At 43.7% G+C, this 17,936-nt stretch overlaps 1 protein-coding gene across 2 annotated transcripts in view; it reads left to right on the forward strand.

Annotated features, from left to right (window-relative positions):
• Window positions 1–11,700, forward strand: part of MFSD2B (MFSD2 lysolipid transporter B, sphingolipid) — a 40,652-nt gene extending 28,952 nt beyond the window's left edge. For both annotated transcript variants that reach the window (XM_075414913.1, XM_075414914.1), the window contains 5 exons: window positions 1,340–1,420; window positions 5,541–5,650; window positions 6,816–6,959; window positions 8,523–8,699; window positions 9,723–11,700. In XM_075414913.1, the coding sequence (XP_075271028.1) occupies window positions 1,340–1,420; window positions 5,541–5,650; window positions 6,816–6,959; window positions 8,523–8,699; window positions 9,723–9,780 (570 nt within the window). In that variant the 3' untranslated portion in view covers window positions 9,781–11,700. The remainder of the gene's footprint in view (window positions 1–1,339; window positions 1,421–5,540; window positions 5,651–6,815; window positions 6,960–8,522; window positions 8,700–9,722) is intronic.
• The last annotated feature ends 6,236 nt before the right edge of the window (window positions 11,701–17,936 follow it).

A 17,936-nucleotide genomic window follows, 5' to 3' on the forward strand; every position in this document is an offset into this window, starting at 1 on the left:
TTTGTGTATTCATACACATGAGCCTTCTGGGCTAGGCAGCTTGCAAGGATAAATATTTAAAATATCCAGAGATATGAAGATTCCTCTCTAGAGCAATTGGCAGTGTGATAAAAAGATTCTTTTACAGAACCTTTTTTCCTTGACACGCAGAGGTAGAATTCTGCTTGCTTGGCTGATACTTCTGACTCAGTTACACACCAGTCCTGTATTGCATGATTTACTTTATGATTACAAGTAGTATTAGTTGAAAACTGTCACTTTCATCCTTCTGACCAAAGTCCTTTTAACACAAGTAGAACATTTAATGTTGCATAATTACTGGGATGTGCATGTACTGCACTTTTGAAATACTTCATAGAGGATTTGTCTACCATGTAGAATACTGCAGCAGTCGTTTTCAGGGGAGCTGTTGCTGATTTCTGACCCATTTGGCACAAAGATTTTGTGGAACCATCTTAGGGGAACTTCATCTCCACTTATTGGTCCCAGTCTCCCACCCTTTCTACTCCTTTTTGACTCTTCCTTTCCCGTATTATAGGACAGATCTTTTGCAATGATTAAAACCAGAATGTTGGACAGCAAGGGATGACTGTTGGGTATCTTAAGGCTCTGCAAGTAATGGACACCAAGAAGAGAGACAAGAGACAGTAGAGTTAAAGTCAGTAATGAGGGGAATATAACTGTAACAATGAGATGACATTTGAATTGAGGTCAATTGTAAAACTGTCATTAGTAGCAATACCTCAGTGCATTGGTACTATGTTGCCTGTAGTTGCTACTACCAGATGAGTATCACAGTATATGAAATGGTAATATTGGCTGTAAGTGACTACTTCTCTTACAGGTTGTTCCTAAGAATAAACGTAGTATGGGATATGTACTCTAAGTATGTCTTAGATAAGTGTATCTTGAGCTTCAGCTTTTTTCCTGTATGATGGGGTAGAGCGTAATTCACTTCTCATTTGTCAGGTTCAGATTATGAGGCAAAAGGCATTAGCACCAAATATGACTATCTGCAATATGCTTGAACTTTAATGACTGTGTTGTGTAGCTTTAACTGCTGTGGCTTACATTAGGAAAAGGAAATTTTAAGACACTGCCTTCTGATATTTGACTGTGGTAAACCCTCTCATGGATACCTTTTGTTTGTAATACATAATACTGAATAAAAAAAGCAAAACAAAAAAAATCACTCGAAGGATGAGGAGAAACAGGAATCTGCAAGTTCACCTTCCTTTCAGACCATAATGCACTAGACAAAAAGATGTCTGTGAGTTCTACAGCTGAAGAAAACAGTGGCAGTAAACACAGTACAGATATGGTTTTTTGTCAATTGTAGGTGTCAGCAGCTGTGAGCATTCCCTTCTGGCAGAAGTTTCTGCAGCGATTTGGCAAGAAGTGTGCAGCATGTGGGATTTTGGTAAGCAATTCCTTTGAGAAAAATAGCTGCTTTTGCTCACTTCATTTGACAACTGGAGACACTTCAGGAGCTCTTTCGATTGCTTATAACCTCAAGCTACATGAAATTTGCTCAGTTTCAGAGTTTGTTTTAAATTGGTATACCAAATTTCAGACAGATTCCAAGTTTCCAAGAGAAACTTTTGAGAAATGGACTGGTGCTGAAGGGAGGTCCCAGTTTATTTAAGAATCTGCACAAACTCTGCATTTGACTGCTCTCAGAAATGAACCCCAATGAGGTTTCATAAATTCAAATCTGTGTTGCCTCAGGTTGACAGATTGTACAAGGCTTGTTTTGTCTTTGTATATGGTGCTGAGTTGACCACATTTGTAATTCAGTCACTGAGGAGGAAACAGAAGTCTGTTATGCACCCTTCTCTAGAAATGTAAGAAGGCAGGGATGCTCACATCCCTCCGAATGGAGATGGACAGTTATTAGTGAAGTAAAGAAATGGTGACCTACCTGAGAAAAGAAGACTAGTTTAACTTTGACACAGCTCTGCAAAGCCAGCTCAGCGAGCCTGCCCTCGTCTCTGACAGGTTATTTTAAGTCCTTCACTTAGTGCAGACAGCACCAATTTTCTGTCATCATCCTCAGTGAGTCATTGTATAGGCCTGTTCCTCCCCATTTTTCCCCTGTTTACCTTCAATTACTTATGAAAGAGGAAAGAAAAATTGTCTGCCTTGTGCACAACAAAGCATGAGGCCTGAAGCTGTATGTCAAAATCTGAACAAAGCTGAAAAGTTTAGGTCTGGTGACAATTGTTGAATATAATTAAACAGTTATAATTTTTGGAATTAAAATCTGTGTGTTGGAATGACTTCCAAAGAATCAGAAGTTAACTTTAAAACCCAAGTTCCAAATATGCTGAATCGTTATGTGTTTTGAAGTAGGCATCTGGAATCCAAGTCCCATCCTCATTTTTTTTTTTTTCCACTTGAGCAAAGGGAATTGCCAGAAGCAGTATTGGACCTTTGACTGGACCAGGGAATGCAGATTTCCTCCTTAGGAAATCTCCTCCTCTGTCTGTTTGGCTGTGGAAAATGCTTTCTTCAACCAACTTGGCTCTATAAATTTAGTTTGACGTGACTGGAACGCCTGTCAGCACCTCTGTAAACATGGTTTAACTTAATTTTACAGTTGAGTCACTTGATTGTATTATGGTCTAAGTGGGGGCTGGATTGAAAAAAAGCCACCTCTCTATTTCACCTTGTATGCTTTTCTCAGGGGACTCAGTATGTGCTCAGTGATGGATTTTGTGTCTGGCTTCCTATACTACCACCTTGTGTGATCTGTACAACTAATCTGTTCTCAGTCACTGTGAAATAAAATCACATCATTTAAGGCTCCTATGTTTGTCACCAGGGAATGCTCTTCTGCAAGGGAAGGAGACAAGGGAGAAAACAAGGGTTTTTTCTCCAAAATCTTACTCAGCTTTCAAGGTGAAGATGTAATTTGAAATTCAGTTTCCTGAAAAAAAAAATCACGCTACTCCAGACTAATTTTTCCTGTTAAAGTGATTCTATGTTGAAGAGACCCATGAAAGAGTATAGAAGGTAAAGTAGGTAGATAGCAACAAGAATCTTGGCTTCCTTCCACTGATATTGCTCCCTTTTTACTCATTCCTCCACAAGAGATGACCAACAGTCTAAGTACTGACTAAGTATCTGAACTTCTTAGAATGTTGAAGTCTAGGCTTTCTGGAACTACATGGTCATAGCCAAGCTGGATACTTGACAGCATTCTTCCCATGATCAGGCTGGTGGACAGACTAGGAATTACTCTCTTGTGCTTATTTGCTTCTGCTTCCACGCACTTTGTTCATTTAGATTGTCTGCTCTGCCCTCAGAGGGCAAACACTGAACTTGCAATCAGTAAGTCTCTCAGCTGGCGGCTGGAGGCGAAGCTGTCACGAGAAATTTTAAGAAGTGTGGCAGCTTGTTGGTTCGTGGGTTTGGCAAGATGTCTAAAAGTGGAAGGCTGCTCTCTCTCACAACTCTAGCTTCCATCCTAGCCAATAATAGCTTATCATTGTGGATTTTGGAGTATTAAGTGAAAAATCAAAACAAATCCAAAAATGCCCCCTATCTTTCCACCTCCCCACACGTATGCAATTGTTTGTTTGCCACCTGTCAGCACTGTGCAGCATGGAGGCATGCCCTTGGGCGAGTCCTGGCAGTGCAGCCCCTGTTCCACTCTCCCATCCTTATTTCCACTCACATCCCAGCTGCATCTTTTCCTGATTTGCCCGTCGTAATGTGCTGCTGCACAGGCGAGTACCACCTTTAGCATCCCAGCAGGGTCGCCTTCCATGGTGCTGTCGGGGAGTGGATGGAAGACAGGCGATAATGGTAGGATATCGTTTCTGACTCGAAGGGCAGCAGCCCTGTGACAAGGGAGCAGAGTGCCAATAATGGAATATTTGCTTTACAAGGAGAAAAGCAGGAGATGCATTAGCAGTTTGTTGCAGCAGGAACACTGCACTACCATTGCATGGGTAAGACTTAGGGCATTGTAGCCTCAGTCCTGCAGACTATGTTGCTCTTTCAGTAGAAAATTACAGTTACAATGATTATTATTATCCATCTAGAATTTTGTTTAAGTGCTTTGGATTCTGAGTGGGTGCCCCATGTGGAGCATAAGGCAGTCATAAAATTGCTTATAGGCAACATAAAATCTTGTATTACTGGAGTGCTCTCTTGTGGTGAAATAATGATTTTGCCACAACGTTGGGTTAATGCAAGGATTATCTGTCTGTGCTGGGAACTTGCAGTCAGGAAAGGTTATTTTCTACCTCCTTAGGTTAGGAGCAAATGCTTTAGATGGGAAATGCATTTAAAACATAAACATAATGGATTAGACTCCAGGACTCCAGAATCACTTATCATACAGAACTGTAAATAGCAGCGCTTAGGGGAATCACTCTCTGTGAAAGCTCTTCTCATACCTTCAGCTCCCAAGCTGCGAGGATAGAGGATTGAAACACTTAATGTTAAACTAATCCCCCATCATTAAAAAGCCCTGTAGATAAGCCCCTGGTTCTGGATTCTACATGTGCTGTGCCCATGCTTCGCAGGCGTGGGAGATGGAGCATGTGATGGGTACGGGACAGCTGGGCTGTAGGCATTCAACCTGCATTTAAAAGAGTGGATTTTCAATCCTGTAAGCCCATTGCTTCAAGCTGAAGTTGAGGAAATCTGGTGGCTTTAAGTACTGCCAGAAAACAAATCCTGAGCATCCCAAATCAGTTTGGTTTTGAGGGTGGCCTTAGTGACTTGTGCAATGTCATGAGCGTATCTGGCCATGTTGAGTGGGAGTAAAGCACACTGCCTGCTTGGTTTTAGTTACTGCCGAGTACCTAGATTGCTTTGAAGTGACTGTTGGAAATGAAGGTGTAAGCAAACTCTTCTTCGTTCAAGACTCCAAGTGATCTGTGAAATGAGATATTTACAGTTTAAAATGAGTGTTAAACCCCTGCCTCTCCCCTTGAAATGCAGCGTGATGAAATTTCAGGGCTTTGTCTCCAACAGTGTATCAAACAGTTCCACTGGCCTAGAATAGAAACTGGTATTTGGTCACCTCTGTTACTAAATTGGAAGAAAAATCTTAGCACAAGCTGATTAGCAATTTCCCAAGAAGTATCTGGGCACAGTTTGGGAACTAGCTCACTTAAGGGCTCTTCACAAAGAGTATTTATATGGCCACACTTCTTTTGGAGACTGTGAAAGTTCAGGAGTGTGAACATGGCCAGGGTCTGCCAGTTGGTCTCATGACTGATAAATAGGCTCTTGGGACTTTTTAATTTACTAGTGCAGTTATAGTACTGACTATATTGTAATATATTTATTACTATATACAGTAATACTGCTCATAGACAAGGCACTAACATTGCTTGTCCTATTTTTATCTGATTCTTCTGGATAGGTTTGCCTCGGGCTCTTTGGAAATGCCATTTCACCAAAACACTGAAGTGTTAGGTGAACTGTTTTGTAACACAGTTTTGTATTTTGAAGGGAACGATCTATATACCATTGAGCAGTGCATACTGTAAGTTAGATGTACTATTTTTCTTCTTCCTCAGTGGATGATTCCTTTTGCAGTCATGCTGGTGACCATTCCAAACCTGATCCTGGCTTACTGCATGGCCTTCGTCTCTGGTCTGAGCATTGCAGCGTCTCTTCTGTTGCCATGGTAGGAGGTGGAGAAGGGGTACATGCCTACATTACATGTATGTACTACTGCTTGGAATTTGCCTCTGAAAGAGGCAGAATTTGGCAAGAGTCACTTCTTCCAATGATTTTTTTCTGCTTTTATAACCGAAGCTAATTGCAATGATGTGACTTTGGTTGCCCTCTTGTTAACAGAGTATGTCTGCTGTAACTGTGGCTGCTCTTTGTATGTAACGTTATGTAGATGAATCAATAATCTAAGTGGCTATAGAACTTGTGATAACAGTAAATCAGTTGCTTAGTTTTGGTTTCTAACAAAACTACAGGAATGATGAAGTTAAATAAATCAATTAATGCTGAGCAATTAAAGAAAGTAGCAGAAGAAACATAAGCCAAGCTACGTATCCCTGCTCGAGCAGTCCTCAAGGAATTGTAAATAGGGGGGGGAGCTACTCAAGGATGAGCAAGACAGGACATTTCCTCTCCAGAGGGAATAATTATTCTTCAGCCCAAACTGATCAGAAAGCAAGACCGAGAGAGGTTTTGCTTTACTCATTAGTACAATGCCCTGAAAACTCCAAGAGATCATGGAAACATAGGTTGAAATAAGCTGTCAGACTACATAAGCTTTTCTGCACAGAGGGTGAGAAGCCCTTTTTTTCCAACAGTAAATCACAACATACATTGGAAATAAAATGTCAATTCACAGTTGACATTTGAGCAGCTTCCGTTCTGATTCCCCATTACCAAATCCAGTCTTTTTGAATTAGAGAGAATAGGCCTCGTTGGTTTCTGAAAATTTTGTTAGCTTGTCAAAAGAGTTATTTCAGAGTGAAACTATTGAGATTGAGTCCCTTGAAATCTTAAGAAACATGTTTTTTTGTTGTTCTTTTTTTTTAATATCACAACTTCTGATTAGAATGACAGTCAGTCTAAAGATTTCTGTCACCTCCCAGCAAGTGTGTGATAGTTTTTCAGTGGTTTTCTACTTTGTAGTATGTGACCTTGCTTTTCTTACATGGATTTTTGCCATCCTGTCCAGCAGGAGGACTTTTTGAACTGGATTCTTTCATGTTCATGACTACATCAAACAGATATTAAAAAAGGAGGGGTGTACTCTTTCAGTAAGTTTGGACTTCGATAAGAGATTTTGGCTTGAGTTTTTCTTTTATCTTGCTCATCTCTAGGTCAATGCTGCCTGATGTTGTTGATAACTTTCGCCTGCAGAATCCTCATGGAAAAGGACATGAAACCATTTTCTATTCTTCTTATGTTTTCTTTACCAAGTTATCCGCAGGAATTGGCTTAGGAATTTCTGCAGCAGGACTAGAGTAAGTAACACTGGGTTTCCACTTAGTGGATCTACTCTGAAAGCATTCAGAGATTACTCTGCCTTTACCCTGTGGAGTTAATTGCCTTTTTGCCCTGAGCCTGAAAGTGCCAGCAGCTGCAGATGGCTGACCACTGAAGGCAGGATTGTTATCAGCTAGGTCAGACCACAGAGCATTAAGTTGCCTGCCCTAGCATCTTTCAGTTCAGAAAGACCTGACTTCCCTTTAGATTTTCCTCTTTCCAAATTACTCATGTAATTTTTAGTAGCTTACATAAATAAAGAACTAAACATGAAAGTTCAGTAAATGAAGGTCCTCCACAAGTGATACAGGTGCTTTGTGCGCTCTTTGTTGCATTTGGGTTGGACTGTGTATACCAGCTTGTAAGTCTTTACATGGATTGGATTGCCTAGAGGCCTGTTCGGTGTAAAAGAACCACCGATTCCTGCGTGGTTTTAGGGAGCTGGGCACTGCTCAGAGTCAGGAATAGAGTCTTTCCCACAGCTCTGCCCATCACCTAGACCATGTCAGTTTGGAAGATGCTTTGTGCTCTCCTTCCACTTTTGCCTTGTCTGTTCTGACTAGACAGGTTGAGAAGGTGGTCAGCCATCTCCTGCCCTGCTTTTGTGCATGACCTAGCAGAAAGGGCCTTTGCTTGTAGCTGCTACAGCACACAAGCCTGCAATAAACACTTAGAAGGGAACTTGTCCAAAATATTGTCAAACTCTTGGCTCCACGTTAGGTTTTGGTAACCAGAATGTTTTCCTTCAGGGCCTTCAGCTGAAACTGCTAAATAACAGGCAATGCTTCGTTGAATATTTTGGGCTTAGGAATTTTAGATGCCTACTGCTAACACCAGCAAACAAATCGCTGTTCCCCAAATAGCCCCTTTTCAATAGCATTCCAGTTAGCTCCCAGCAATTTGCCAAGGCAGATGTTTGTGGGAGAACACAGAAGACAAAATGGTGCCAAATGAGCTGTAGTTTTCATAGGTGCATATTCAGAAGAAAATAAACTCATTCTACAAATTAGGAATGGGAATTTGAGTATATCAGCTGTTGTGGGACTGCATGGAAGCCCTGAACCAGTGAACTGTAAGTGTGTACCCAACTCTAAGCACTTGAGTAAATTTGTCTATCTGGAGAAGAGTGCTTAAGTGTATGTTTAAATTGAAGGTAATTATTGCTGTTGAAATTGGTCAGATTACTTGCATACTTTTAAAGCAGAACCTACATACTTTGCTGAATATTAATAGGAAACACATTAACAAATCAACTTCCTTACATGGGATTGTAAGGAATATTATACAACATTTAACTACTAAGAGAAGAGCTACTATAAATGTTGTATAATAATAGTGAGAAATTACAGAGGTAATGCAGCTATCTGAAACTGAGTGAAAAATGAGATTTGAAACATGTAGTGGGGGAAGGAAGAAAGAGAGGTGTAGGACGAATGGGAAAAAAGTCTTGAACAGCATTGAGGAGGGAAGGGAGCCTTCAGATGAACAACTGCCTTTTAGCTTTGGACGTACACATGTCCCTGTTATTTCCATTTGTTTAGGTTTACTGGATACAAACCAGGGATATGCAGACAATCTGACAATGTGATCCTCACCCTGAAAATCCTCATTGGAGCGGTCCCTGCTATCCTCATCCTTCTAGGTTTATTTATACTTCTTTTCTACCCAATCACTGAAGAAAGTCGGAAAGAAACAAAGCTTGCACTTGAAGTATTAAGGTAGGTTTGAACGGGCAGCAAACAGCAGTAACATTGCCACAGTGGTTCTTAGTCATACTGGGCAAAAAATTATTAGCTATCAACATATGCCTCCATATTCCTTACAACAAAACAAAGCAACACTCTGTTAGTTGAATTATTAACTGAATGGTACCATTACATGCTCCAGTATCTTATTTTTGTAGTGTGGAGGACCTGCTTAGAGCACGATTTATCAGAGATATCAGCTGCTATATTTTACTTTGTTTCTGGGGTGGCGCACAAAGCACTGTTGCGGTACAGTGTTTCAAGCCTGAGACAAAGAATATTCTACGTGGGTTAAATTTCTGGAGAAAATGTGAATAGTTACAATGGGATTCTTGACTGCATTCTTGGTGTTCATGACATATAAGAAACATCCAAACTATTTAGAGGCGTAGGCAGGAAAGATGGTGGGAGAAAAAGAAAGGACAGCTTTGAGCTGTTCTTTCCCTTTTTATCCTACGCTCTCCCTTCCTCCCCTTTTCTCCACCTCCAAAGAAAATCTTGTCTAGCTCAAAATCATCCACCTCTGTCAAAAAAAGCCTTGGAATGCTGAGGAATTACGTAAGAACTGTTGATCCTAGCAGATTGATGGATTAAATATCAAAATATGTTGCTACTCTCTCTTGCTTTTATTGTCTCAAGTTACTGGAATTGGAAGCTGATTTCCATGCTAAGGGATCAATTCCAGGGCCTAAGCGTGGGTATCTGGGACCAGTTCGCTGCCCTAAGGTATGTCAGATACCTGCGTGGGGTTGGCAGATACGCCACAGGCCTCTCGTGCACCAGCTGCTTTCTTGAGTGGCCGCTGCAGACCTGAGGGGACAGGCTAAACAATCTAAAATGGGACTGGTCCCTCTGTTTAGGTATTTTAGTCACTGTCCATGACAACCACACCTTGCTGCTGGTTCTCATTTCTTGCGAATTGCCAAGCTGTGGCTTGATTAGTCAGCAACAGAAGCCAGAAGTCTGTTCACGTATCATTTGTCCTGCTTTTAACAGAAAGAGCCATCAAAGCACAGAGAATCTGGATGACCACAAAGAGGGCACCTTGGTCTGAAGCCTCTGATACAATGACTTTCCAAATACAGTCTCACATCCCACGCACAACTCTGTGAGAGTCTTCCAGGTCATTTCTCTGCTCACATTTTATCGAAAAGGATAAAGGATGGTTCTGACACAGTCAGTAATGGAATCAAGAGAGGACGCCACCGTGCAAAATGGATATCTATCTCCACGCACTGTGATAAAAAAGACATTATGAATGTTCAGGAATGTGAGCTATTGAAGGTTTGGGGGTTTTGTTTGTTTTTCAGTGATTAACGGAAAGCTGTGATCTCATTGCAGCAGGAGATTCTGTGGACTTCTAGGTCAAGAGAAAAAAGTGTAACTGTGATGCATCACTCAAAATTTAACTCGTGTGATATATTTCACCCTGGGAGGCTGGGGTGGATTTTGAACATAATGTCTACCAGTAAATTGCACACTAGTGTGTTTGGAAAGCACTTGGGAATCCTGAAGTATACTATATAAAGCTAGGATTTACTTTGTTTAGGTATGAAGCAAATCACTGATGCAGACATGTTTTGAGGATTTTCTCACATAGAGTTTTTCTATAAGAAATGTTGATGTGATTTAACTTTATAGATTTGATATGAAACAGAATCTTAAAATTCCCATTTCTGGAGTCCCTTGCTTCTGAAACCTTTAGACTGATCTTTGTCAGAGAAGAAGTACTTAACATTTTCAGAATCAACATCTCCACTCAAGATGCCCAAAATCAGTAGACCCTTCCAAAAATTAGACTATGCCATTCAAATTTCTGTAAGTTTTGGCCTTTATCATCATGATACTCAGCCATTTCTCATGTGGTGTAGGCTCTCTGCCTCACAAAACACCATGGCATGGCCGTTAATCTCAGCTTGCACGCAGTGTTTTATAACACTAAGACTACACCTGACTTTTAAATGGTGATTTTGTTTTTTCAGTCAGGGATGTCATCATGCTTTAGATGCATCAACTGAAACCTCACTATAGATTCATACTGCTGAGCACATTTTGTAGATGAAAGACACACCTAACCTCCGGCACTTTCAGGAGCCCTGAAGTTCAGACCTGGTCCTTCCGGGCTTCTTCTGTAGTCAGTGGAGATAGAGACCTCCAGAGGCTGGTTCCCAGCTGAAGCTAAAATGTCTGGCCTCTGAAGACATGTAGATCTGGAGGGGAGAGTGATGAACCCAAGAGTTGAAGGCTTGTTCGCCTTGAAGAAATTAGCGCAATGCAAGACAAGACATGAATTTACCGCCTGCTGGCTCACTCTATGAGTATGTGGGAGGGTGCCTTCGTTTTGTACTACAAGTGCCTTTGGAGGACTGGCTTGCTGCTGCTTGGAAGCACTTGCAGTAGGTGTCCCTGGGGGCAGTCCCCACAAGTTATTCGCTCAGGGCCATCTGGGAAGTGACCCTCAGTGCTGGGACTGGAAGCTGGGCAAGCTTTTACTGAAAGACACTGTGGAGTAAAATCAGTGCATCCACAGAACGTCTCATTAAGTTTAATACTGAAACCTTTTTCAGGCAAGTTTGAAGTCTGAGGCCTAAAAAACTGTCCTAATTCAGCAAAATGCTTTATCTTGAGTGAGCTTTTAAGAATATCTTTTGAGTGTGTGTGGGTAAGAGTTAACTATGTTTAAGACTTCTGTTGAATTGACGTCTAAGGCTGAAGGGTTTTTTGTTTCGGTTCTTGGACAAATCAAGATTTGTGTGCCTGGGGCATATGTTTTTACAACAATAAAAACCATAAGCCTGTTTACAATTTTGAGTCTGATTGAATTTGAAATAGCAGATTTACTGGACTTTGAAGTGGGTAAGTTTTGTAGCAATATCACTTATCTCCAAAACCTCACAGAAAACAGTTTTGGGGTTTTGATTTATTCTGTAATATTTGAGTATTTCTGAACAGTCTTCTTTAAAAACAACCAAAAGTCCCAGTAAAGGCTGTTAATGTTTTTTTTAATGGGTTCTGTTTTCAGCTGCTATAAATCTGTAGCTACAAGGCAGTGGATCTGTGTCAGTTCACACAAGCCGAATACCCAGCCCGGTGATAAAAGGGTTGCCGAAACTGCTGGCTGTGGTTGACTAGAGCAATTTGGATGTGGCTTAAGATGTTTCTAGACCTATTGTGCAATTGCCTCTAAATTGCACAACACCCAATCTGAATTCAGTCTCTTGCAAGGTAAACCTGGCTGATTGTAAACCGTTTTCCTCTTCCCCAGAGAGATAATGTGATATTTGCCTAACAGAGGTGTACTCAGTCCTCACTTTGCATATGGTACCAATAATGGGAAGTGCCAAAATAAATAGAAAGCTTCCATAGACGATATGTAGCAAACTATTTTTGTATTTTGAAAATCACATTGTTTTATTTGATTGTCAGAGTTGTACTTTTGTTAAGAAAACAAATGTATTTTTGTAAGTTAATAGAAGAATAAGTGCAGGGTAAGATTTTTTTGTATTTTTCTTTTTGTAGGGCTCACTTGGTGCTGTGAAATGAATGAACTTTGTATGTCTCCTTGTCAGTTTTAGATGATGTGTATGCCTTATGTATGTTCAGAACACGTGACTGAAAGAAGCAGATTCTTATATCGACAACCATTCAGATTAAATGCTAATCTAATGTAAACCTCCTGCCTTGCCCTGAGTGGCAGCAACAGTTCAGTCCCCGGGGGCTCTTGACCAAGCAATACCCAAATACAGTCGTGAGGGTACGGGAGACCGGATTAAACCAGCTGGGTGCCTCCCCTGCATGCAAGTAGTTCCAACACACCAGAGAATTACACAAGAGAGGAAGAAAAGGAGGAGGGAGTTATGTGTGACTGGGTTAGCCCCCCGTAAGGCAAACCATGCCCATCCCTTGCCCCTGCTGATGTACGGTGCCGGCACCCCAAATCTTCTGTGCTAGTACGGTCAGTAGCTGAGCTGGTCACCAGGCTGCTCTTCCAGTTTCACCCCCCTTGCAGTTTCTGCCTGAAAATGATGTTGAAACCCTTCAGGGTCACAAGGCCTCCCCGAGCGCTGGCGGTCAGCCTCGCCGCAGGTCACAGCGAACGGAGCTGCCGCTCCCGCCGGGCACCGACGGAGGGGCAGCTGGCAGCGGTGGCCGTCAGCCATGTCTCCTGCTGACCATGCTCTCCCGCCTCACTGCGTTGGCCGTGTCTCCTGCTGACCAGGCTCTCCCGCCTCGCCGCAGCATCTGCCCCTGAGCCTGCTGACCTGCGCAGCGTGGGGGGATTAGCTCGCTTGTGCTGAGCCCCCGGCTTTAAGAGGTGAATGCCACCTCGGACATCTGTCCCTGGGGCATCCCTGAAGGTGGGACCTTCGGCATCAGGTCACTGGGCTCTGTAGATTGGAGTACTAATTCCTTAAGTCACTCCTGCACCTGATAGGAATTGCTGCTACATTCAGTCCCTGCTGCATCCTCTCGTCTCTATTCGCCTTCTGCATTCCCAGTAAAACAGTTGAAGTGGACAATGTTCTAAAGCCAAACCCTGCTTTTTCCGGGTTCATAGCTTGTTTCCAAATATCACTTGTTCATCTCCGTTTCTAATTGCCTTTCTGGGCTGTAGATAGAAAACACAAAATTAAATCGATCTCCTCGAGAGGAGGATTTTCCTTAAGGGAAATTCAGGTCCCCTAAGACCTGGTATTTGTTGTCCAGCTCTTTGAAGGCAAGTTAGTTCAAAGTCTCGTGCAGCAGGGTACAGCCAGTAGCAGGCTAGCCTATATTGGTCAATCTCATACCTTGTATGAATTCCATGTCACAGTGATGTAAAAAACAGTCTTGAAGTGTTACAACAGAGTCTTTCCCTTCACAAAAATTGAGACTGATTGACAGAAAGATCAACTGGATTCATACACCTGGCAGGTGAGGGAGGGAGTTTGGTTTTCCTGCAATTTGTGAGATCAGAAGTTTCTCATGCGGAACGCTTTTTTTCACCTTAACACTCTGCAAGACCACGGTTCACACACTAGCAAGAGTGCTGAGCATTATGGTTACAAAAATGTGTATATGTTACAGGCCTAAAGTATGAAATCGGATCGCTTCCACATCATTAAGCACCCAATCGGCTGCGTAAAGCAGATGCTAACGCACTGGGAAGCTTCCTTCGAAAGACGGAGCAGCAGCATGTGCCTCCCTCCCCGAGGCAGAGGAGGAGACTTTTTGCTGTGTTGCACCTGAGAATTTACAGTCTCTGAAGGCACAAACTGGCATGACACAGAGCTCAAGAAACAACGAAGGAAGAGCCAGGGCACTCTGCAGAAAAGTTGGGTCCTCGTTATCGTTTCGGAGACGTTTACAGAGCAGCAGTGTCTAACCCTAACCGGAGGGCAGCAGTGCTGTTGGGTGGTGGGGAAACGTGAATCTTTGCTTTAGAAGTGTGGGAATGAGGAAGGATCGCTCAGGCCCTGTGGAACTGATGGTCACTTGCTCAGCTCCACCGATGGAGGTACACTACAGGGACCCAGTACCCATCCCCTGCCAGCTCGTCTCTGCATGTACATATGCCATCATCTACATTCAGCAAAGGATCAAAAGGATTTCCTTCACACCTTAGCATTCTCAGTCTCATGGACTTTCATCTCTGTTTTACCCAGAGGATGTTTTCACCTGCCTAGGGCCCGCTCAGGCCACCAGCTTGTCCTCATGGTGATGGAACCGGATTTACATGGGCTGAGAAGTTTCTGTCCAAACTGCCTGCAGCCCATGAGGGACTATTTCCCTTGTTTTTCCAAAACAAATTCGCCCTTTGGTCACCTTCAACGTCATCGAGAAGAGTCTCCACATTTGCCACATCCAGCAGCTTCAGCCATTCTGCCAGTGCCAGCCACGTCAGATTGCAGGTCTCAGTGTGCAGTGGTACCTGCTGACATTGGTGTGGGATGGACACAAAACTGGAGCCACCTCCAGACTCCTGGCAAAGTCTCAGCTATGCTGAGCTGTGCTGGCAGAGAGAAGGGGCAGCTCCAGAATTCCTGATGTGACTTGTAGGGGTGAAAGAAGAGCCATAAGAGCAGAAAGCTCCCTAAAGGCATCCTGTGATTCTCTCCTAAGGGCTCTTGGATTGACACCAATGACCAGGTGGAAAGATGTTGGATGTGGAGACCCAGATGCCACACGCAGAGCAGAGCAGACTCAGAGAATCAGTTGACACTTTCTGGTTACCAGATATTCTCATGCTCAGCTTGTCCGTCCCTGCTTCCCTGCCTGAGCCCGTGTTCATACAAAAGCCGATCAATGGAAAAAACAGCAGCTTGACCCAAGAGATGATGATGGGCCACAGTAAACAGGGTGGAATTTCAGTGCTGGAGGATTCCCAGGAACTGGACAGTCAGCAGAAGCAATGCTATGAAAGCTAAGACAGATGTATCTTCATTATACTGGCTGTGAAACTGAAATAATGAGGAGCTTGATACAGGGCACAGCTATAAAACATGCTCAGATGTCGCCTCCTCTGCGGCGCAGCACAGAAGGGAACGCATTTTGGTCCTGGCGCTGAGGCTACTGATTGCTGGCTTGGTGTCTGTGGACAGTGACAAGCCACTTAGCAAGTGCCTGATAGACCCGCTCCAAATGAGAAGTAGTAGGCGAGTGCAGGGTGTAATGCACGAGGAACTCACCTGAGATAAAGGGAACCAGAGTTCAATCTTTCTTTCCTTCACCTTTCTTTTCAGACCCACTGCGTTCTCTCTGGTTGGCTACAGGGTGGACCTGAGTAAAGGAAACCGTACAATAAATCCAGGACTGAGACATCCTGCAGGGCAGGTTGAGTTAATTCAGAAGTTAAATGAAGCTGGACATAGTTTTGGAGCAGTCAGTGGTGGCACTTGGTGAACACTGTTATGCCTGTGGCCCCTGCTCGGGTGGTTGCTCAGGGTCCCCAAATGTCCCTGGAGAAGTCCCTGGAGAAGAAATAAAGACTAACAGGAAAGATGGACTTGGATCTCATGGGTCAAACTGGCGACAGGTTTAATCCATCAAACCCTTTTTGTGCTGGGCATAGAATGCCACTGGAAGATGATCTTCCCACCACCAGCTGAGGTTGGAATCCCACTACACACACCCAAAAAAAACGGAGCTGCCAGGGGTAAAGGAAGCACAGCACCTGCCCATGTCAGAAGAAATAGGACGGAGGGAAAAAATCCCTGACTTTCCAACTTGCTCCTGTGCCTCTCTGCTTTTCCTCTCCGCTCGTTTCATTTGGGAAGCTCACAGCTGGCAGCTGAGGATGAAGGATTTGCTGTGCTCCTGAAGTGTAACACTCCCACTGGGGATAAAGCAATGGCACACGGTGGGACTTCGGCACCAGAAGCTATATTTGCTTTTCAAGGTTTGTGGCTTCAAAAAGCTTTGATTTTTATATGTCTTTGATGCTTGGTTGTGAGAAGCCATTTACTCGGCAGTCTATTCTTGCCTTCTGCAGAATGGAAGAGCCAAGAATCTTTGGATGAGTTGTTTTGTCATCTACTGGTCTACGTGGTGGTTGCCACCGGGTTTTCTGGCTTTGGCTTTCTTCCCTTTCCTCCCCCCTGTGCAGCCTGTTGTAGGTGACCCTGCTTGGGCAGGGGGGTTGGACTAGATGACCCATAGAGGTCCCTTCCAACTCCGACCATTCTGCGATCCTACGATACTTGTGCACGCACACATAACGGACCTTGAAGAGCTAGCACCATCCCTTGACCAAACTGTTACCAGCTTTTAGTGGGTGACTTGCGCTCGCTGTGGCAGCTCCAGCTACCTGACACGGTGATGTCCTGTTCGCTGTAGCTCCCCATGCTCACCTGGGCAGCTGGAAGGGTCCTAAGAATCATACTAACCTTAGCTCAGTGAGAAACTGTCTTCCTTCAATCTAGAAACAAGACAAATAGATACTGATTCCGGAATAAGCAGGTCATTTTCAACACTGCTTGGCTGCACTCTGCATAACCGAAGTGCAGCAGCAGCACCCGACGCACGTGCTGTTCAAGCACCCACGCAGGGCGAATGCAGGGGCCATGCAGGCAGCAGAAGTTTCCTGTAGAGCCAAGAGCGCTCGGCCAAAACCCTCTCCTCCATGGGCTAGCGGGATGCGGAAACAAGAACTGGCCTGGAAGAGGACCGGTGGGTGGCTTCGGAGAGACACGGACCATCCCCGGCATCCAGCCCACTTGAAACGTGCGCCCAGTGCCGCGGCTCCCAGTTCAGTGACTTTCCAGTAGAGCAACTGTGATCTTGGATGACCTCCTGATAGAACCGTGACAGTTGCTGAGAGCAGATGCTTGGTACGTACGCGATGAAGCCCACAGCCACCAAATTATTTTTCCCGTTTTCCTCCTCCCCTGTTCATTCAAAGCTGTTAACTTCCGGTTGCACCATACAATGCTGAGTGCTCTTTGCTGCTTTCGCTAATGTTGTATCTGTAATATTGTATTTTGTGGACAGATGATTTTTTTTGGCAGTAGCTGAATTTCCAAACAGACACAGACAATAAAAAAAAAAAAAAAGATTAGTTCTGAGACAGCAGCTCCAATTCTATAATCTTGTCACTTGATTCCTTCTCACGCAGTAAGTGCCACTGTGAAAGCCTGATAAACTGCTTAACGTTTTCATGCTTTAATTTTATGGGCAGCAATCTTGGATTACTGTCTTTTTTCAGCGCTGCAAGCCATGCTACATAAACTCGTGCTGTTTTCTAAATTTCACCTTTGCATTCTCTCTTTCTCTCTCACTACAAAAGCCCATAGAGCATTTACCTCTGTCAGCCTTTAAATTGGATCTTCTCAAGGTGATGACGGGTGATTGGACTTCCCTTCAGCACCCATCACTGGTGGCAATTACAGCAAAGTAGTGAAGGCAATGCTGTTCACAGTCACTGTGTCGTTTCAAAGGCCGTGGGGAAAAACTTCAATACGGAGACCAGAGATGTTTAGAAAGCATTAACTAGAAAATGTTTATTCAAATGTCACTAAAGCAATTTTACACCTGTAACGATGCACTGGGTCTGGCTGGGTGGAGTTAGTTTTCCTCACAGCAGGGATCTGCAGCCATGCAGCGTTGGTAGCACAGCAACGCTTTGGCCATGCAGCGTTGGTAGCACACCGGCGGTTTGGCCATGGCAGCGCTGGTGGCACACTGGCACTTTGGCCGCGCAGCATTGCTGGCACACCGGCACTTTGGCCATGG

This window comes from Opisthocomus hoazin, chromosome 2 (genome assembly GCF_030867145.1).
Source record: "Opisthocomus hoazin isolate bOpiHoa1 chromosome 2, bOpiHoa1.hap1, whole genome shotgun sequence".
In the NCBI taxonomy this organism is placed as follows: domain Eukaryota; kingdom Metazoa; phylum Chordata; class Aves; order Opisthocomiformes; family Opisthocomidae; genus Opisthocomus; species Opisthocomus hoazin.